The 23,390-nt window shown below is 45.3% G+C and overlaps 1 protein-coding gene across 1 annotated transcript in view; it reads left to right on the top strand.

Moving 5' to 3' along the window:
* si:ch211-236d3.4 (protein FAM107B) overlaps positions 1-10,672 on the top strand; it is a 34,167-nt gene extending 23,495 nt beyond the window's left edge. The window contains exons 3-5 of the mRNA XM_056274861.1: positions 4,457-4,667; positions 9,664-9,823; positions 9,945-10,672. Of these exons, the coding sequence (XP_056130836.1) occupies positions 4,457-4,667; positions 9,664-9,823; positions 9,945-10,061 (488 nt within the window). The 3' untranslated portion in view covers positions 10,062-10,672. The remainder of the gene's footprint in view (positions 1-4,456; positions 4,668-9,663; positions 9,824-9,944) is intronic.
* The last annotated feature ends 12,718 nt before the right edge of the window (positions 10,673-23,390 follow it).

The following is a 23,390-nucleotide window of genomic DNA, read 5'->3' on the forward strand; positions in this document are numbered from 1 at the left end:
TAACCCCCACCCCCTCCCTCTTCTGTATGAGTTCAAGAGTAATGGGGAAACTTCTAGATATGCAGTAGGTCAAAGCAGCTGCTAATATGCAGCTTTTGGTTTTTATATCATTAGGAAATGTACATTAATACGTTTATACTGAGAGAAAAGAAAAAAAAACCTGAGAGAACGGATAGTAGCTGGTGATATCACTGCAACTTTCCCCGCTTCTGTGTCAAGGAGGCGGGGGGTCTTCCTTCAGCCAGAATACACTACAGCGGCCTGAAGGGGATTTTGGTTTCCTTGCTTTCCGCTGCAAATGCAGTTTCGGCTCGGATGCGCTTGAGGCATAAATACCGTGCAGTGTGTTCAGCGAGATATTAGCCTCAAATCAATAAACCCACCGGGTTGCCTCAACAGCGTCTGAATAGCCGTGTTGTTGGCGTGCCCTTCATGACAGCCTCGAATGGAAAGCACTCTTTCTAGAGGAGTATAAGTCTCTCTTGTGAACAGTGGTAAATCTGGTCACTTTTACCCCCGTTTACCAAATTATAACCAAGTCATCGTCCTATTTGCAAGTTGACTCGAATGATAACATATCTGTAGCGCGTAAATCTGTTGAAGCTGCCTCGCCGATATTGTTCTGCACAGTCCTCTCCAAAATACTGCTGTGAAGCAGCAGCTGAGAGCGTTAACTGAGCAAGGTCCGGATGAGCTACGAATCAGAACACGTCTTTCCAAGTGCACTGCTCTCCTTTTTTCTTTCTCACCTCCTCCCCTCCTCCACTTTTTTCATCATGCAACATTATGGTTTGATTTTTTTTTTTTTTTAATCGACCTTCTCCAACGGGCGTGCAGTGTTGTGGGATCATTCACACCGCAGTTTATAACCGTTCACCATTATAATCTTTGTTCCAATGATGAACCAGCATGTACCCTGGCTCTGCAAAATGACGGAAGCTAAGCAGGTATGGGCTTGGCTAGTACTTGGATGGGAGACCTCCCGGGAATTCTGGGTTGCTGCCAGAAGTGGTGTCGGTGGGCCAGTAGGGGGCAGTCTTCCCTCTGGTCCTAATAAAAAACCACAAATATCAAATACCAATGCCCACTGTGCTGTAGGAGATGCCGTCCTTCAAATGAGACGTTAAAACCGAGATCCTGACTCGCTGTGGTCATTAAATATCCCATGGCAATTATTGCAAAGAGTAGGGGTTCCCCCAGTGTCCTGGCAAAATTCCCTACCTGGCTGTCTCCATCTGGCCACCTAATCATCCCCCCATGTAACTGGCTCAGTGATTCCCCCCTCTCCACCTCAAGCTGATGTGTGGTGAGCGTTCTGGCGCAAAATGGCCGCCGTGCATCACCCAGGTGGGTGCTACACATTGGTGGTGGTTGAGGTGAGTTACCCCCTTCAATGTGAAGTGCTTTGGGTGTCTAGAAAAGCACTTTATAAATGTAATGATTATTATAGAGATGGCTTACTACAACATATAACATTCTCTATGACACGGAGGCATTGTAACATTACCCTCCATCATAACTGCAAATTATTCAGCTCTCGTCAGTGAGGATGTCATTTGGTTTCCGTTCACGTTGAGCAGTGCTGTTTCAGAGCCGTAACATTTTCCTGTAGGCCGGTCACAAACATCTTGCTTTATAACCGTCCCTCATTGAAGGATGTTGACAATGGAACGGGTCGACCGCATTTCATTTTTCTGAAATATTAAGCAGCAGCGGATATGGCTCTCTGGTTGCACTTGAGAATGGGGGTCATTGTGTCTGGACTGGTCGGCTCGTGTATGACACTGGATCTCCTTCCTTCCAGAATAACTCGGGGCGGGGATCAGATGCCTCTTAATCTGGCCTCTCTATTCAAAGATCGAGAGGTGTACGTTGAGGGAGAAGCAGTTGGAGCCTGCTGAACACGGACTGTTTGTATTGTGCGCCTGTTCCCAACTCGGGGCTCCTAAGTCCGAAAACAACGTCTGCTGATATCCGCAGACAAATTTGAATCTATCGACAACATTGTTGACACACATTGTCAGTGAGCCAGAATCAAGGCTCGGCGTTTTCGGTTTTTACCGATTTTCACAGAAAAATACCCAGGATTTTATGTTTCCACTGATCCAGAAGTTGTTCCTGTTCGTGTGAGGTTATGTAACAGTGTCCTCTTGTGGTGAAATTCGGCATGCTGGCTGGCTTTGAAAAACAAAAACCCGAAAACGCTGAGCCTTGGCTGTAATATTTCATCTATACACTGAAAATACAGCGATTATCAGATAAAACTTCCATGATGTCGCCCCGAGGTTGTGTGATCATTACAATTTCAAACAGTAGTAACCGTGCAAATGAGTAACTGGTGAGTGCACCAGTAACTGCAATGTCGTATTTCACTAGTTACACAGTGAAAGAAAGGCCGAGGATGTTGGAATTAAAGAACAAAAAAGATGTTTTCTTCACATAAGAAGCAGAGTTAATGGCAGACACGACACTCTTGCTCACTTAAAGAGTGCGTTCGAGTCAGTTTTCTCCAAGTTGTTTGTAGTTTTTCGGACCTGTGAGAGAAGATGTGTAGACCTGGCATGACAACTGATTCAGTGGTATGCTTTCATTTGCTTCCTGGTATTTCGCCCACCTTTTGTTTGGATTATTATTGAACTTAAAATATGAAATGGGAAATTAGGCAGAACTCATCTAAGATCACCACTCACTAACATGGTTCATGTAAGAGTCACGTCTCTGTCATTGAGACGAGATGGCTAAGCACAGGGGTAACGGGTCAGCACCGGGCCCCGATGCAAGATGGTCAAAGTGGACCCAGCCTGCCTATCAGATGTAACATAACATAATATCAGTAGCGAATGAAAGAAGTGAAAGCACATAGCTTTAAAACGACCAGCAACGGTGAAATGCTCGGCACAGTTGACGCCTTAAGGTGCTAGGAACCCGGGCCGGGATCTGAGTACACTTAACCCCAAAGTCCAGTTCATTTGTACCATATCTGGGCATGAACCGTGCCCAGGGCCACTTGAGTACGGTCCATGTGTACTCGAGTATGATTCACATCAAGTGTGAAAACATCCATCCATTTTCCAAACCGCTTATCCTGCTCTCAGGATGGCAGGGATGCTGGAGCCTATCCCAGTGGTCATTGGCCAGCAGGCGGGGAGACACCCTGGACATGCCATCAGTCCATCATAGGGCCGACACACACACACACTCACAAATTCACACCTAGGGACAATTTAGTACGGCTGATTCACCTGACCTACATGTCTTTGGACTGTGGGAGGAAACCGGAGCACCCGGAGGAAAGCCACGCAGACACGGGAGAACATGCAAACTCCACACAGAGGATGACCCGGGACGACCCCCAAGGTTGGACTACCCTTGGGGCTCGAACCCAGGACCTTCTCGCTGTGAGGTGATCACGCTAACCACTGCGCCACCGTGTCACCCCACATTCTTCATTCATCCATCCATCCATTATCCTAGCCGCTTATCCCAATCGGGGTCATGGGATGCTGGAGCCTATCCCAGCAATCATTGAGCAGCAGTCGGGGAGACACTCTGGACAGGCTGCCAGTGCATCACAGGGTCCATATTCTCAATATATTTTACAATTCCATCATATTTCTGTTATCCCCTTTCAATGTTGTATTCTGTAAATGTGAAAACAATTATACCAAAACAAGGAAGTGGACTGCTATACTACAAGGGTATTTCTGGAGCATGCGCCGATCTCATGTGTGGATACGCAAGTGTACTCCAGTATGGAGCCCTATTACTAATGTGAAAGCTGACCGGCAGAGGGGGCAGTCATGCTCGGGCACGGTACGAAGCAGTCATACCTAATGTGAAAACGCCCTAAATGAAGTGATTACTCGGAGACCGCCGTGCTGTAGAAGAGGAGTCATACTAGCAAGGCCAAGATATAGTGATAGACTAGCCTACACTTAACCAAATCTGGTGTCGGACTACCAAAACGGATGAAAACATAATAAGTGATGGCGCACCTGCACATAGACAACATTGTTCATATCTGCACATAGGCCTTATATACACACAAAACACAAGTGTGTAGTTTGATTGTTAGTCAAATAATAAGTTCTACTTACATGATAGGCACACTTTTCGCTGTGTGAAGTCTTGACACTTCGCCAGCTAGCTAACACTTCCCATGTGAATTCTGCTACGCAGTAGTACGCATGTCCATAATTACATGCGGGCACACTTCGCACATTTTTGAACACACCGTATACCATAGACTCTGCCCAAGTCGAGATCTTTGATGCGATAGCGGAGAGATAAACAGGGGACCATGCGTGTGGGCCCTAAACTGCTACGGTCCCCCATTCACCTCTGTGGCTAAGCTTAATACAAGACAGACCCTTCAACTCCTTTTCCTCTCTACTCCCTCCTCTATTTCTCAGACGATGGACTCATCCATCTCTTTTGTCCCCCTTTGCATCCACAGCATCGGTCTATTCCCACCTGCAGAGGGAGCACCAGCACAGGCCAGAGGGACAAAGCAGGAATCAGAGGAACCCACCTCCCGCCTCCGGTTATGTCCCCCATCCAGACTACATGGAAGAATCAGACGAGGATCTCATCAAGCCCAAAAAGCTGGTTAATCCAGTCAAAGCCTCCAAAAGCCACCAGGACCTACACAGAGAGCTGCTTATGAGGTACACATGGTACCAGTATGCGTGTGGGTGTTGGTCTGTTTTTGCGGATATGAGTGTTACTATATCCATCATGTCCATAACTTTCTGTGTGTGTGTGTGTGTGTGTGTGTGTGTGTGTGTACACACAGTATATGTATACACAAAGTAAAGATGTTGAGATGATACACATATGAACTTTATATATTAGTCTTAGGTAAATATAGAAACACATATTTGTATATATACACACACACACACACACACACACACACACATATTTCATGTATGTAGGTTACATATAAAAAGAGATCCTGCAAAGGCATCTTGGTGGAGTGGCATTCTATTCCGTTGCCTACCAACACAGAGATCGCCGGTTCAAATCCCCGTGCTACCTCCGGCTTGGTCAGACGTCACTACAGACACAATTGGCCGTGTCTGCAGGTGGGAAGCCAGGTGTGGGTATGTGTCCTGATCTCTGCACCAGTGCCTCCTCTGGTTGGTTGGGGCACCTGTTTGGTGGAAGGGGGAACTGGGAGGAATAGCGTGATCCTCCCATGCGCTACGTCCCCCTGGCGAAACTCCTCACTGTCAGGTGAAAAGAAGCAGCTTGCGACTCCACATGTATCGGAGGAGGCATGTGGTAGTCTGCAGCCCTCCCCAGATCGACAGAGAAGGTGGAGCAGCGACCGGGACGGCTCGGTAGAGTGGGGTAATTGGCAGTATACAACAGGGAGGAAAAGGGGGGGGGGGGAATTAAAAAAAAACACAGAGATCCTGCATTTCCTGCATTAAAGGAGGATGTGGGAGAAAGATGGAAAATATGACACATATGTGCATTTTTGTTAGGCTGTGAAGCTGGTAGTCATGCCATCTGCTGTGTATTTTCTTCTGTCTCTGTTGTCAGCAAACTGAGCATTTTTCTGAGGTGATAGCTGGGAGCTATTGTCCAAAACAGACTTTGATGACATACTGCCAGAGGATTCATCAGTTGCACCCTGGACGTAGACCTCCACTAAAGGTCTACTACTGGGATGTAGATGTAGATGTGGACTAAGCAACAATGGAAAATACATCAACATTGCAGTGTTGGTGTTTTTTGTGATGTGTATTACAGCATCAAATGAGCTCCATTTGCCAAGAATGTATCACTCTAGAAATGATGAATGTACCACTCTAGAAATGAAGAATGTATCACTCTAGAAATGAAGAATGTACCACTCTAGAAATGATGAATGTATCACTCTAGAAATGAAGAATGTACCACTCTAGAAATGAAGAATGTACCGCTCTAGAAGTGAATGTATCGCTCTAGAAATTAAGAATGTATCACTCTAGAAATGAAGAATGTATCACTCTAGAAATGAAGAATGTACCACTCTAGAAATGAAGAATGTATCGCTCTAGAAATGAAGAATGTATCACTCTAGAAATGAAGAATGTACCACTCTAGAAATGAAGAATGTATCGCTCTAGAAATGAAGAATGTATCACTCTAGAAAGAATGTACCACTCTAGAAGTGAATGTATCGCTCTAGAATGGATGCATCACTCTAGAGATGATGAGGGGGTTTTTAGAGGGGCAGGTGGCCAATGAGTCATTAAATCAGACTAAATTATTTTATTTGTTATATGCGTTCGAATATTCACAAAAGGGGGTCGTCCGGGTAGCGTAGCAGTCTATTCCGTTGCCTACCAACACGGGGATCGCCGGTTCGAATCCTCATGTTGCCTCCGGCGTGGTCGAGCGTCCATACAGACACAATTGGCAGTGTCTGCGGGTGGGAAGCCGGATGCGGGTATGTGTCCTGGTCGCTGCACTAGCGCCTCCTCTGGTCGGTCAGGGTGCTTGCTCAGGGGGGAGGGGAACTGGGGGGAATAGCGTGATCCTCCCATGTGCTACATCAGGTGAAAAGAAGCAGCTGGCGACTCCACGTGTATCGGAGGAAGCACGTGACAGTCTGCAGCCCTCCCCGGATGGGCGGAGGGGGTGGAGCAGTGACCGGTATGGGTCGGAAGAGTGGGGTAATTGGCCGGATGCAGTTGCGGTGGAAAAAGCAGGAAAAACCCAAAGTGGACCTTGTTGTATTTCATTTTATATCCAGTGATAAAGAGTTTTAGCCTAAGCTGCCTTGCATCCTTCTGTGATGTGATCATGTCACGTGCACATCGCGATGTTGAGGATGCGATGACACATTGTTCAGCTCTGGTTTGGAACCAGCAACCCAGATTGCCTTCAGTCTGTCAGAGTGTGTGAGGTTCACGGTGTTATTGTCAAGATGACCTTTAGCTGTTGACAGCCACCGTTTTGTAGCAATTCTTGGGTTGATGGCCTTGAATTTGCTGGCACACACTCAAGTTGCACTAGAGCCGGTGTCCGTGACAGAGTGTGTGCCAGTGTTTATGGCAGCATCCTATGACTGACTATCCCTGGAGGCCAAACAAACGAGGTGTCAAAGGTCGGATGTGTTATATTTTTAGTAGGGTCAGGACAAAGCACTCAAAGGTCCGCGGTGACACTGAGCCCAGTGTCAGTGTTCGCTGCCATTGAGTACTGTAACCGTATCCTCACTGATACATGAGCGTCGGTCAACCCTTTTCATGCGAGAAGCTGGTGAGATACTGACAGGGCTCATGCAGTCAGTCAGTCAGTCAGTCAGTCAGTCAGTCAGTCAAACAGCCAGTCAACCAATCACATTACTGCGCTAAAAAGAGAAATTTGTTGCAAACGTTTGTATTATTTATTTATTTATTTGAACAACCCCCCCCCCTTTTTTTTTCTTCTCCCAATTGTATCCCGCCAATTACCCCACCCTTCCGAGCCGTCCCGGTCGCTGCTCCACCCCCCTCTGCCGATCCGGGGAGGGCTGCAAACTACCACATGCCTCCTCTGATATATGTGGAGTCGCCAGCCGCTTCTTCACCTGACAATGAGGAGTTTCACCAGGGGGATGTAGCGCATGGGAGTATCACGCTATTCCCCCCAGTCCCCCCCCGACCGACCAGAGGAGGCGCTAGTGCAGCGACCAGGACACATACCCACATCCAGCTTCCCACCCGCAGACAAGGCCAATTGTGTCTGGTAACCCGGGGATTCGAACCGGCGATCCCTGTATTGGTGGGCAACGGAATAGACCACCACACTACCCAGACGCCCACTGGCAAAGTCGATATTAAAAGCAATACAACACAAGAGACAGTCACAGTGTACAGTAAGACCACGCACTCCACCCACATACTGCGAAGGTCCACAGCACCAGAAGGATAATCGAGAACGACTTTGATCCCTATCTGGAAAAGTGCATATGTGCAAAAAAGGGGCTAGACAGCAGTAAGTAGAGTTGAGAAAACTGATGGCCGGTGGAACAAAGGAGGGCTCTGTCCTGTTTGCTGATACCCTCAGGGTCCTGAATCGCAGGTCAAGCTCCATGAACAGAGACGGCTCAGGGCAGCGACGGATGTTAGTTCTTCTGATGACCTGCTTCTTGGAAGTATGAATGAGCTGGTTGCTGGTCTGCAATGAACTTATTTGCCGTACTGCCTCTCTGCTCTGTCTTTGTTCTGTACAGTTAGGTTTCTGAACCAGGCGGCAGTACATGAAGTCACTGATTTACACATAACGATATACAGGGTTTAGGAGGTTTAAAGGGGTGCTATTCAAAAGAGTAATCAAACGCATAGAAATCTCTGTGCTGGTTGAATGAGCTGTTGCCCTGCTTGTGAATGTGCAGAGTGATTATGATCCCGACCCTCAGCTGTGGTGCGGTACTGAGAGTTTACAATAGTGATGGCCTTGTAATTACTCATTACATTCATTATCATCTCCTGACCTGTGATGTGCCCGTTTAATGTTCTTCGTGGTCTTGCGTTCCTTTTTCTCTCTCTCTATTTTCTTAACAGAATTCAAATGAAAATAAATAATTTGACGGATTTCTGTTGCTACCCGTATCTTACGTCTAATGCGGCAGACGCAGGCTGACTAAAGCAGAACTCTATCCCCTCACGAAGACCTCCTTCGCTAGACCGCCCAGCTCATTAAAGGGACATTTCGCAAATTTTTCAACCTTGTTTCCATGAATTAGTTGTAGCGGGAGCATCTCTATAACATACACAATTGTTAACATAACATACAAATTGTTGGGCGTCCGGGTAGGGTAGCGGTCTATTTCGTTGCCTACCAACATGGGGCTCACCGGTTCGAATCCCTGTGTTACCTCCGGCTTGGTTGGGCATCCCTACAGACACAATTGGCCGTGTCTGTGGGTGGGAAGCCGGATTGTGGGTACGTGTCCTGGTCGCTGCACTAGCGCCTCCTCTGGTCGGTCGGGGTGCCTGTTCAGAGGGGAGGGGGAACTGGGGGGAATAGCGTGATCTTCCCACGCGCTACGTCCCCCTGGCGAGCCTCCTCACTGTTAGGTGAGAAGAAACGGCTGGCAACTCCATCGACAGAGGGGGTGGAGCAGGGACCGGGACGGCTCGGAAGAGTGGGGTAATAGGCCAAGTACAACTGGGGAGAAAAACGCCGCCAAAAAAAGTAAATAACAAATAAGTTGTCAACTGCCGATGTTGTCTGTGTCACCGACGTAGCCTGCTATAGCAACCTGACCCACCTCCACCATCCAACGATGTCGGTGGACGGAGGAAGAATGACAATGTTGATAGACTGAGATTTTCACTTTCTAATCTCTGCCACAGAGAAACTCTTACACTATGTATACTGGTACATGGTGGCAATGTGGAACAGCTCACTTGGCAGGGGAACGTCGATTTCTCCGTCACAATGAAATGCAGCAAGGCATTTATAGTTTTAAAAGACTAGACAGACCACCAGTGCTTTCTGGACGTGCAGATTATTAGCAGCGAAATGTCCCTTTAATTTCTGTTTTTGCACCTCAGAACACAAATCAAATAGTAGTCAGTTATCAATCAACAGCCACAGATAAACGTTTTTTTTTTTATTCTTATTGTTTTTTCCAATGTGAAGTCTTTTCTAATGTGACTGGTGCTTCCTTTGGGCCAGGGGAGGTGGAGGTGTTGAAACCAAGCCAGAGCTGCAGCGAGTGCTGGAGGCCAGAAAGAGAGAGAAGATGATAAAGCAGAAGAAAGAGGAGCAGGAAGCCAGAAAGAAGGTCTCTCCTCTGGAACAGGAGCTTCTGAAGAGGCACAAGAAACTGGAAGAGGTATGGAGACACGGTTGTAGGTAAACAACATAACATGTGGTCTCGTTTAAAGCAGTTTTGTGCAGAAAAGCTGAAACTAAGACCTTAGTTTTTGATTTTCCTTCTTCTGTTTCTGATTCAGCTGGAGAAGAACCAGGAAAAAGACCAAGAGGGGACTCTGAAAGCTCCGGAGTTTGTCAAAGTCAAAGAGAACTTGAAACGGACATCTTTTCAGGGTAAAGGGGAGAAAGACATGTGATGGACCGCCGCTGGTCTGAAGGAAACAAGAAATTCAACATTTTCCAGAGGCTGCGAGATTGAGTATGAATGGACACAATACACATGAGATTTCATAGACAGCTGAAGACGGTGGCAAGACACGAAGACAGTGACGCTAAAGACGCTGGTTGGGGGTAAGCGGTCGAATCTTGAAGATGGAAATATCAGGAGCACAACTTTTCAAATTGGATTACGTAGTCCGTCATCTACAAAGTCATCGAAATAATGAAGGTAGCTGAGTATCGAGGTGGCAGCTACTTGCGAATTCTGATATACGAAGGACACTTGGGACAGCGAAACGCGTTTGTTTTGATCATTTGGCGCCACAAATGATGTCTGCTCGGCGAAAACTAATCACTGGTCGTCGTGTCCTGTAAGAATACATGAGTGCCTATGTCTCTGTATACGTCTGTGTGAGAGTAATTTCGTATTATTCGTGACATGTTGAAGGAGGTTTGGCAGCATCTCCGGCCTACATGGCAGGAGGTGCAGAGCATTGCGTTAAATAGGTGTTTGCAGTCGTTGACAGCCTGTGAACAAGGCTCGGCGTTTTTTGGTTTTTACCGATTTTCACCGAAAAATACCCAGATGTTCAAACTTATTTTCCCCCGGATTTTATGTTTCCGCTGATCCAAAAGTTGTTCCTGTTCGTGTGAGGTTACGCAACAGTGTCCTCTTGTGGCGAAATTCGGCATGCTGGATGGCTTTGAGAAATAAAACCCGAAAACGCTGAGCCTTGCCTGTGAGACAGCGTCTCCATGGGGAGAGGTGAAAGAGAGATGCTTCGGCCTGACTGTCTCGGACTGACTTTAATGTGACTCAGTGCTATTATATAGTGCTCTTTCTTTTATCTGAGGGACTTTCACGCAAACCATCATGGGCCTTGTCAGTGTGGGGTGAAATGGAAGCTTCCTTTCCCAACAATAGTCGACATGAAAATTCAAACCGATAACACTCGTTCCTGTTGACGTTCATCTTGCTTGGATTACATATTGGTAAATGCAAATTGTTCAGTTGTTAGCATTTTCCAAGAGACACTTGCCCTGCCTGAGGCCATGATGACGAAAATGTGTTGGCGGTATTTTTCTCTGAATGTCTTATTGATAATGTATACTATTGGGGAGATGTAGTTTCAGGTTTGCTCGGAAAAGTCAATCAGGGTTGATGCTGATTTTCAACAAGAGGAAATTGTATGAGGAGATCCTCTAAAACAACTCCAAGTTGTAGGGAAGGTCTTTCTAAACAAAATATACAAATTTTACCCAGCAGCATAATGATTTTTTTTTCCCGGATCCCCCCCCCCCAATTGTACTTAGCCTATTACCCCACTCTTCCAAGCTGTCCCGATCGCTGCTCCACCCCCTCTGCTGATCCGGGGACGGCTGCAGACTACCACGTGCCTCCTCCGATACATGTGGAGCCGCCAGCCGCTTCTTTTCACCTGACAGTGAGGAGTTTTGCTGGGGGGACGTAGCGTGTGGGAGGATCACGCTATTCCCCCCCCCACCCACCCACACCCACCCGAACAGGCGCCCCAACCAACCAGAGGAGGCGCTAGTGCAGCGACCAGGACACGTACCTACGTCCGGCTTCCCACCCGCAGACACGGCCAGTTGTGTCTGTAGGGACATCCGACCGAGCCGGAGGTAACACTGGGCTTCAAACCGGCGATCTCTTGTGTTGGTAGGCAGCGGAATAGACCACCACGCCACCCAGACGCCCCAGCATAATGATTTCTAGAAGTGTTAAAATGAACGACTTAATCCCAGGCTTTCAGAATTCAAAACCCGTCTTAACTTGCTGTGAAGAGCATCCATGTCAGTAATATAACAAGCCCTACGTACACTTACGTGCCGCTGACAGCAGTACGTCATGGCCTTTCCATATGGCGGCTCACACAATATTATTTTGGAGCAACAATAAGTGACGTTATCAAGAGGTGCATCCGGATGCTGCTTAGACAACACTAAATATCTGACCGACATTGTGGCGATGAAATGTTTGGGCCTTCAAACCCCACTGAGATCATGGCTGGAGTAACCCGCTAGCATAATGGGCCCCTATCCGTTGTCCACTTCCTGTACATTGTGCATGAACAAAGAGTGGATATGGACCCCTCTTAAGGCCCCTATCACTTCTTTTGGTATTGTGTTTAATTGGTGCAAATTCCCAAATTAACCTGCATTTAATCAAATTACCACAAACCAACTGACACATGCAGAACCCTTGGCCTTTGAGGCCTTTAGGGCCTTTGGGGCCTTGGGGCCCTGGGGCAGTTGCCCACTTTACCCAGTCAGTAATCCGGCCTCGACCGAGATCCATATCATGTCACTACTTCCTCCTTTTCCAGCTCATTCTTAACAGAGCTACATATATCAGAATGCATCAAAGCAATTTTCATATTTCAGAGACATGTAGTCTCAAATTATGTTTTAACTTGCCTGTCTCGGAATATTAATAATATATGAAAAATGCTTTAATGACTTTTTGTTAGTGGACAAGTAGAATTTTGCTTCTTTCACTGAAATTTTGCCACGCTGCAACTTATCACACCAGCAACAAAACTGCAAATCCTCATAGTTTAGACACAAACCACCCACAATAGTCTTATTATATGGTCTGACTGAAAAAATCAACAATCCTGTATAGATGTTTAAAGCAACTTGTGGTTGTGTATCAAAGTTGTTATTTCATTATCAATTATTACATATTATCAGTATATGTTATTACATCCGTTACTTCTTCACAAAATGGCACTTTAGAAGGAAGTGGAGCAATTCAGGCATGCAATCGAAAACATATACTATATATTGACAACATGTTTGTATCTTGATGACAATGTATAGTGATTTTGAATTTTGGTTTTTATCCTGGTATTGAATGAAGTGTTTGCCTTTGTTCATCCATAAAGCCACGTAGATGTTGTTTTTTTTATCTCTAATATGAAGTTTGTTTTAACTTTAATAAAATAATTCTGTTTTAAGTTCAGAGCGACCTCAAATCTGCCCAGGATAATACATAGTTCCTGTTCAGACATTGATGGTACTGGTTTTTGAGGGACCCCAGCATTATGACGGTCTGCTCTTGCAGCGTTGTGAAGAGTGGGATCCAACCTAATATAGATGGAGAACATGTAGAAAAGTACATCTGAGAAGTAGTAGTCTTTAATGAGACGACGTTACTGCCTGGCTTTGCCCTACAACATACACGAGAGCACGCTGCAATTGAGGTTCATGACCCCTGGTCAGGGGTCACCATTTTTTATTTCTTTATATTTATTTCCTTTTCATTTAATCCACAAAACTTTCACAGCCTATTCACATTTTGAGTTGATTTTCCCTCTTAATGCTGTTGTAATTGCCAAATTTGTCAACACACCTAATGATGGACTTTTTTTTTTCCTTTCTGGTATTTTTTTGTGATGTTAAGAATGCATTAACAGACTGAGTTTTTTTGTTTGTTTGTTTGTTTGTTTTCTTTTCAGATTTTAAAACAGCACAGCTGAATGAAAGTAGGAACTTGGGATGGGCCACATCTCTGCTGTGATACTGTGTCTGAGACATGCTGCACGCAGGGTTTTGTGACTTTGTCAGGCCTGGTTTAATCTGACAGATGCGATGTCGAGTAGGTAGACCCCCCCCTTGTGATGTCATTAGGTAGAAATTAACCGCTTACCAAGCAATATCTGGATATTTTCACGTCAGCCGATGTTACAGATTCTGCTCCATGCCACCTCACATTTACTGCTGTGTACTATAGGTCCTTCTCATCACAAGAGGAGGATTGTGGGAGTTGTAACTTTAGTTGAATTTTTTTTTTCAATAAAATGGCTGTTGTTACCACTCATCAAACAGACGTAGCTTATTAAAGAACCAACGTGAGTCACACAAAAGTTGTTTTTCATTTACTGTGTACTGTGGGTAAGTGACAGGCAGCACCGGGCCAAAGGTGGTACGCCACCTCTTGCACCAATTGTTCCTTCGTTTGTGAGCGCCCTCTACCGCTAGTAAGTGTAAACAGCACCTAAAATGAAGCTAGTGGTGATAGCAAGAGTGCTGGGACTCGGCTACATGGCAAACTTCCTTTTTTTTTTCTTTTTTTTTTTTTTACATGGCTTTCCAACTCTTAATCTATTTTTTGTTTGTTTGTTTGTTTTTGTTTTTTTTGAGGTTTTTAAAGATGATATGTCCAAATTCCTCTCAAGCTCCATTAATCACTAAGGCTGCTCCAAGTTTCAACTTTATACAATTTTTTCAGAGGCCAGCTAACTTAGCCGTAAGGCTAAACAGCGCTGATTGGACGTGTTGGTTGCACAGGACGCCCAATCAAAACAAGCGTTTCGACATGTACACATGCGACGTGATGACGTCATTCGCAGACCAAGAAACGAAAGCTGCATTTGCTGAAAAAATACACAAGTCATATGTCAGCTGCATTTGATACATTTCAATCTATAGTGGACTCAAAGGCATTCGCTTTGGGCAGCTTGGGGGGGGGGTACTAGGGGGGGTCCAAAAGCCCAATATGCTCAACATTGCTGTGGGTCCCACAGGAAGATAATGCCCTGACATCGTGACGGTTTGTGATTTTGTGAAATTTGCCCAATGAACCCCATCCATTTTGCGTTTACTTCGCTTTGAGTGACCCCAGTGGCCTTCTTTTTTTTTTAGATTGGCACACCTTTATTTACGACTAAAGTACCTTTAACCCCGTGTTTGTGGGGGTGCAGCCGCGTTTTAATCTGTTTTGAGCCAATTAGGCTGAGTGGAGATGGGGCAACCCACTCGCTACAGCAGCCTTATTGAATTTTCTGATGTGTGACTCAAAAGAGTCGGATCAGAAGCAAGACCAAGAGTTAACCAAGGAACCCCGGGTAATCACACAGTTAGGCCATACAGGTGGCCCGACAGCGTCTAGGAGGAGGCCTTTAAAGCAAACAACCCCAAAAGAGTCTGGGCCACTCTGAAGATGATAACAGGAATGTCATCCTTAAACTAACCTGTTGTGACGGACGATGAACTTGTGTTTGCGAATGATCTAAATCGCATCTTCTCCCGTTTTGACCCTGTCGACAACCCTGAGAAATGTGCAGATCTACTTAAGACCATTACATCCACTAGTGCAGAAAAGATTGTCGTTACTGGGGATGAAGTCAGGCGCATCTTACAAGCGTACCAGCTCAAGGAAAGCCCTTGGCCCTGACTCAAGCAGCGCTCTTCTTTTAAAAACCCTTTGCCAGAGAATTAGCTCCTGTCTGGAAACCCATCTTTCAACTGTCCGTCGACACTCATATCATTCCACTAGCTTGGAAGACATCGCATATAAAACATCTTCCAAAAAAACAATGTCCTAAAGGGTACAATGATTTTTGGCCAGTGGCACTTACATCTTGTTATTATGAAATCACTGGAAAAGATTGTGGTCCAAGTCCAACATCTAAGCAAAGCAATAAGTAACACACAGGATCCAGGTCGCAGCACAGAAGATGCAGTTGTCGTGCTTTAGCATCTCATCTCCAAACACCTCGACAAACCCAAAACATATGCCGGAGCTCTGTTCCTGGACTTTTCCTCTGCGTTTTATACAATTCAGCCTGATCTACCCCTGTCCAAAAGGATTCAGGTACAGTTCAATCCAAAACGTATTTACTGGTACAACTCTTTTCTCAGAAACTGAATAATATGGGGGGGTGACCCCCGACCCCCTGCGCAGGGTCCCCGTGACCCTGAGAGCAGGATAAGCGGTTCAAATAATGGATGGATGGATGGATGGGATAATACAGCTAGTAAAGGTAAATGACACACCTTCCTCTCTGATCAGGACTAATGTTGGAGCACCTCAAGGCCGCGTTAGCGTACCTGTGTTGTTCACATTGTACCCTGCAGCTCTCACCACCTGTGTTCCCAACCAATGCCCCCCCTCCTCCTCCTTTTTTTTTCCTTCTCCCAATTGTATCCGGCCAATTACCCCACTCTTCTGAGCCGTCCTGATCTCTGCTCCACCCCCCTCTGCCGATCCAGGGAGGGCTGCAGACTACCAGGTGCTTCGTTCTATACGGCGATCCCCGTGTTGATAGGCAACGGAATAGACCGCCACACTACCCAGACGCCAGCCAGTGTCTTTTAAAATACTCTGATGATTCCACCTTACTATCTCTGATCTTTCGTTGTGCTTGCACAATGACAATAATGCTCTTGAATCTTGATGTGATCTGATTTTCAGCTGCCTCCAGAGACAATTCACAATGTAGAAATTAAACAAGTCTCTTCATGCAAATACCTGGGTGTTATGATCCCAGATAGCATCCGGATGTGGGCCACTTCAGGTAATGATGTGGCACCGATGGCCTTCTTCTGGCCCTGACAAAATGGATGTGAGCCTGAAGTGGCCCACATGTATAATAGCAAATATGGCCCAAATATGCCAAATCAAATGTGGGCCTTGTTTTGTAAAGATGTGGTGCTCTCGGCAACATGGGATCTGCATGTGACCCTGGAGTGGCCCGTGTGGCCAATGGTGAATATGGCCCAAATATCACAAAACAAATATGGGCCACCTTTGGCAAATATGTGGCACATGCAGCGCTGCTATGGCTTGGTTCTGGCCCAGATCTGGCAAACAGGGGCGGACCACCCAAGTACCATCATTCCACATGGTATATGGGCCGGATGAAGTGTTGGGTGTGGGACGGGTCCGGGCCACGGCAATTTTGCTATCTGGGATAGATGCCAGCCTATCATGGACTTCTGATATAAAATTTATTTATAAGACGATAAAGCTGCACATTTACTTTCTTTGAAGACTCAGATCTTTTGGAGCCGGTAGCCAGATTATTTTACTGTTTTGTTTTGCTTTTTAAAATCAGTCATTCAGAGTGTCATGCTGTACTGCAGTACAGCCTGGCTCAGCAGCCTAGCTGTGAAACTTAAAACTAAACTATATGATCAAATCCAAATCTGTGCAAAGATTATTGGTCGATCTGTGGCACACTCCTTTCAAGCAGCTCACAACAAGAGCAGGCTCAGACATCCTAACCGCATCTCTTCCGACTCGCCGCATGTTTTAAATGGAGAATACCAACTTCTACTATCTAACAGGCGATTAAGAGTCCCTCAATCTGAGCAAAGCAGGCTGAATAATTCTTTCATACATCTGTGGCTGAACCAAAATCAGTGTGTCGCTAACTGAGATCTGAATCCAGAGGATATAGTGTGATATGTATGATTGTTATGCCTGTATGATGTGTCACATGTGCAACTGCATGTTTGTTGTGTGTTAATTTCTTGAATGGAACAATGCAAAATGAATTTCAGCGCAAACTGACAATAAATATGTATGGTATGGTATGGTATGGTATGGTATGGTATGGCATGGTATGGTATCAAGACTTCATGTTGGCTTTCTCAAACTGGTGCCTTTATGTGTCACTGGGCCAATAGCCAGCAACTTGTCAGAGTTAAGAGGAAAGAAATAAGACGAGCTTCTCTTTAGCTGTTCAAAGTCCTTGGAAATCCTCATGCCAGAGGATGAAAGAGCAACAGATCAAACCAGTTCTTATCAAAAAGCTTGTACACTCCAGCAGCCTCCCCCCAGACACCTCTCTGCATCTGAGACACACACACACACCACACTCGTACACACACATATATATATATAAATATAACCCAGTGAGTCAAGTAAATTTTTTATGAAACAGTACAAGCCTGTTTCATGCCAATACACACACACACACACACACACACACACACACACACACACACACACACACACACACACACACACACACACACACACACACACATCAGCAGAAGTGATCGACGTAGCAATCCCGAGCAACGGCAACATCAGGGAGAAAGAGCACCAGAAGCTAGAGAAATACCAAGGGCTGCAGGAAGAACCAGATCATATGTGGTAGGTGAAATCCACAGTAGTCCCAGTGGTAATAGGAGCACTAGGGGCTGTGACCCCTCAAACTGGGAAAGTGGCCCCAGCAGCAGATTCCAGGAACAACATCTGAGGTCTCTGTCCAGAAGAGTGCAGTCAGGAATCAGGAAGCAGGAACACTTTATTTGTCATTTCACTTCATGCTTGCGTACATGAAATGAAAGGAAATGCCGTTTCCCCCAGCCCACGGCAGTACAACACAAAGAAGAAAGAAAACACATCCAAAAAGCACAAGAACACACATATCCAAGCTAACACATGTATCCAAACACATATATCCAGTCCTAGGAACAGCTAAGGTACTGCGCAGAACCCTCAAACTCCCAGGCCTCTGGTACAGGACCCGAGCTTGAGGACCACCCGAAAAAGGGGACAAGAGGGAGATTTTATATATATATATATATATATATATATATATATATATATATATATATATATATATATATATATATATATATATATACACTACCGTTCAAAAGTTTGGGATCACCCAAACAATTTTGTGTTTTCCATGAAAAGTCACACTTATTCACCACCATATGTTGTGAAATGAATAGAAAATAGAGTCAAGACATTGACAAGGTTAGAAATAATGATTTGTATTTGAAATAAGATTTTTTTTACATCAAACTTTGCTTTCGTCAAAGAATCCTCCATTTGCAGCAATTACAGCATTGCAGACCTTTGGCATTCTAGCTGTTAATTTGTTGAGGTAATCTGGAGAAATTGCACCCCACTCTTCCAGAAGCAGCTCCCACAAGTTGGATTGGTTGGATAGGCACTTCTTTGAGCAGACTGAGTTTCTGGAGCATCACATTTGTGGGGTCAATTAAACGCTCAAAATGGCCAGAAAAAGAGAACTTTCATCTGAAACTCGACAGTCTATTCTTGTTCTTAGAAATGAAGGCTATTCCATGCGAGAAATTGCTAAGAAATTGAAGATTTCCTACACCGGTGTGTACTACTCCCTTCAGAGGACAGCACAAACAGGCTCTAACCAGAGTAGAAAAAGAAGTGGGAGGCCGCGTTGCACAACTGAGCAAGAAGATAAGTACATTAGAGTCTCTAGTTTGAGAAACAGACGCCTCACAGGTCCCCAACTGGCATCTTCATTAAATAGTACCTGTTAGAGCCTGTTTGTGCTGTCCTCTGAAGGGAGTAGTACACACCGGTGTAGGAAATCTTCAATTTCTTAGCAATTTCTCGCATGGAATAGCCTTCATTTCTAAGAACAAGAATAGACTGTCGAGTTTCAGATGAAAGTTCTCTTTTTCTGGCCATTTTGAGCGTTTAATTGACCCCACAAATGTGATGCTCCAGAAACTCAATCTGCTCAAAGAAGTGCCCATCCAACCAATCCAACTTGTGGGAGCTGCTTCTGGAAGCATGGGGTGCAATTTCTCCAGATTACCTCAACAAATTAACAGCTAGAATGCCAAAGGTCTGCAATGCTGTAATTGCTGCAAATGGAGGATTCTTTGACGAAAGCAAAGTTTGATGTAAAAAAAATCTTATTTCAAATACAAATCATTATTTCTAACCTTGTCAATGTCTTGACTCTATTTTCTATTCATTTCACAACATATGGTGGTGAATAAGTGTGACTTTTCATGGAAAACACGAAATTGTTTGGGTGATCCCAAACTTTTGAACGGTAGTGTATATATATATATATATATATATATATATATATATATATATATATGTGGTTATTTATGATCAGGTAGGTCACATTGCCCAGATGAGCCACTTCTACTGTTACCTGCCTCCAAATTATTTCCCAAAATAAACTCTGCCTGCCCCATCCGGGCTTCCTCTGGATGCTCTGGATTCCTCACACAGTTCAAAGACATATACGTCAGGGGGAATGGATACCATAAACAGGCAATATGTACAACCTGGAATTTGAGATATTTTGTGCGGCGTGTCACATCAGTCTTACTGGGGAGGCAGGCTACGGCCTGCCTCTTACTGAGAGCAATTTCAAATAGGCGAATGGTTTTAGTACGACTTCAGGAAACTGATGTGAAGGGGCAACATAGTTGAGGCACGACACAGCAGAACTTTAAACAGAGACGAAGGAGGGCGTCCGGGTGGCGTATCGGTCTATTCCGTTGCTTACCAACACGGGGATCGCGGGTTCGAATCCCCGTGTTACCTCCGGGTCGGTCGGTCGGGTGCCCATACAGATGCAATTGGCGGTGTGGCTATGTGACCTGGTCGCTGACACTAGCGCCTCCCCTGGTCGGTAGGGGCGCCTGTTTTGGGGGGGAGCTGGAGGGAATGGCGTGATCCTCCCACGCGCCACGTCCCCCTGGCGAAACTCCTCAGTGTCAGGTGAAGAGAAGCGGCTGGCGACTCCACATGTATGGGAGGAGGCATGTGGTAGTCTTCAACCCTCTGCGGATCGGCAGAGGGGGTGGAGCAGCGACCGGGACGGCTCGGAAGAGTGGGGTGATTGGCCAGGTACAATTCAGCCTTCGCTAAGCCACGCCCCCGAAACGCAGACTTGCCAGTCACAGCGCAGCAGAGGTCCGGCACTGTCATGGCGGCGCTTCGTTGACTGATGTAATAGTTTCAGATTTTCTTCATTTTCCAGCTGGTTTTGGGGACTTTTAGCTAGTTATGGTTACATGTTGTGCCTGGCGCACTTGTAACAGCGACACTCGTTACCCGGAGAGGCTGGAAGGAGATGTACGGGTTTTTTTCCCCTTTCCAAAACCAAAATCAAACCCTGGAAAGTGGAGGCTGTGGATGAAGCGATGTGGACGTCCTCAAATCCTGCTGAACCCCTCAAAGATCAACAAGCACAGCTTTGTCTGCTCCAAGGTCAGTAATTACTTTTATTAACCGTAAAATAATGTTAGCGCTTGACGGACCTAGCAACAGTAACTAAGGGGGGCGGGCCTTAGCGAAGGGCCAATTGAGGAGAAAAAAAGGGGGGGGGTTAAAATAATAGAGACAAGGGAAAAGTTCTCAACAATGTGGACAGGAGTCAGTGTTTTGTGTGGTTGCCTTGACGTAGCGAACACGACCATTTACCTCTTTCGCTACTTGCTGTTTGATTTGACCGCAACTTTTTGTGAAAAATCAAAAAGAACCGAATTTTACAAACGGATGTGTGACAGTGAACACTATTCTGCCTGTTGAATACAACCCTGTCAGGTTTATCAGCTCCCCACCTTAGCCCAGTCATCCAGCTGGTTCAATGAAGTGTGTAAAACACCTGCTGAGACACTTCAGACTGTTTTTAATAAACCTGAACTAGGTCTTGAGGTGGGTGAAACCCTGCATATGCAAACAACAACAACAACAACTTGTTCAATGTTTGGTGCCCGAGCTTAGTGATGTGAGACTGGACCAAGTAAAACGTGTCTTGGTCAAGCACCGGAAGTAAGATTCATCAGGGTTTCAGGGGGACATGGTGGCATCTCCTTTTGAGTCCAACAAACAAGAAGTTTTGATGCAATTATAGAGGAACCAGCTTGTTTTGAGAAACAAAAGAAACGTGTCAGCAGCAAAGGTAAGGATGCAGACGTGGCGAAAACAAATTTGCTGATAGATGAATGTACGAGTTTATCAAACTGTCAAGTTGTTCTTAAGGACTGGAAGCTCTGACATTCACTATGTCAGACTGTTTAAGCCGGATGTAGTGTTTTGCACGTACTGTACACTGTAATACTTTACGAGCCTATGCTATGCTCTTTAAATTCTTCACCTTAATGGCATAATATGAGATTTGCAGCAAATAAAAGTCTAAAAATATGAAAGCATGTTTCAAATCGTTGATTTTTTTCACATTTATTTGCTTTGTAGCCAAATGGTTTCCTCAGTTGTAGATCTGGATTTACAGTTGAGTTTCAGTCTGTAGCCAATAGGAAGAAGGCTGAGGCTCCGCAACCTCCTTTCACCCTGGCCGAGGAGCAAGGCACGACATAAAAGAAGGTTTATTGTATTCAAATATGGTTTAATTGACACTTGTCTTCCTGCATCTTCCCACCCTCATCTTCCCACAGTGATCACTGGAGTCCATCTCATGGTGCCTACTGCAGCAAGAAGAGGCCTGCAGATTTCCCCTGGGTATTAGCCTTACAGAGGCATACCTTAAATACTGAGTCAGGTAATAGGGTTATCATATTCATCGTTTACCTCATAAAACTAAAGCCTCGTTTCATATTGCACATAGTGACACTGATACAAACATGTAAACAAATAAAATAAACAAATATCTATAAATCTCGTGCCGGATGTAAATGTTTATGATCACATCTCAATGTATGATGATGATGATGATGATTTATTACATGTAAATAAGCAGGATATAACATACAGATAAACCATTGCCAATAATCTGAAGTGATCAACAAATCCACACATCTCCACATGCATCAGATTATTTGTTACATGTTGGAACAGAACAGGAGTAGGAGGAAGTGTCCACTTATTTTTTCCTACCCCTTCTCACCTGCTCTTAAGTTAATTCAGCTACTATACGTTTCAAACTCAAGTCCCACCGTACTGTGTGGTTCAAATCCGCTGCAAGTTGTGCTGCACAATACAAACTCAACTGCTGTGAACGATTAGAGAAAAAAGAAAAAAATAGCAATTTATGGTCACTTTCCATTATTTATTTATTCATTTATGCATTTGTCTATTTATCTATGCAAGTTCGAAATATTTCTCCATACTGAGCCTGTCAAAGTCTTGGAACAAAAACAAACACCATGTTACCAAAGTGCAAGCAATCGTCTCAAAGTTAAAACAAACAAAGAACAAAATAAAAAATCCCCGCGACCCTGAGAGCAGGATAAGCGGTTTGGATAACGACTAAATGAACGAATTAAAATAAAATAAATTAAAAAACATTTTTTTTAAAAAAGCAAACGTCTCAATGTAATTCTGTGCTCTGACCAGTCCTGTCCGCACGATGGCGGTGTTCTCCAGGTTATTTCCTTCCGGTACACCGACCTCAGTACCGTCCATTGCTGGTCGGCACGAATGAGGGAGCTCAGACAACTCTGCAACAAAATAAACGGGGCAGCGTGGGGAGGGAGAGCGAGAGAGCGAGAGAGAGAGAGAGATAGAGGCAGAGCGCGAGAGAGAGTGAGAGAGAGAGAGAGATAGAGAGAGAGAGCGAGGCAGAGCGCGAGAGAGAGCGAGGCAGGCAAGGCAGGCAGGCAGAGGTCGGCAGTATTGTTGGCGCTTGTGCATCTGGTCCACGGCGAGGCTGGGCTCCGCTTCGACGCCGCATACATACGCGGGATATGATCTGCGTGGGGAACCGCGGGCTGTGAGGTGTCGGGCTCACACGGATCATCGTCCACCATCCATGCGAGCCGGTCGTTGGGGTTTTATCCTGGCTGGA

This window comes from Lampris incognitus, chromosome 2 (assembly GCF_029633865.1).
Source record: "Lampris incognitus isolate fLamInc1 chromosome 2, fLamInc1.hap2, whole genome shotgun sequence".
In the NCBI taxonomy this organism is placed as follows: domain Eukaryota; kingdom Metazoa; phylum Chordata; class Actinopteri; order Lampriformes; family Lampridae; genus Lampris; species Lampris incognitus.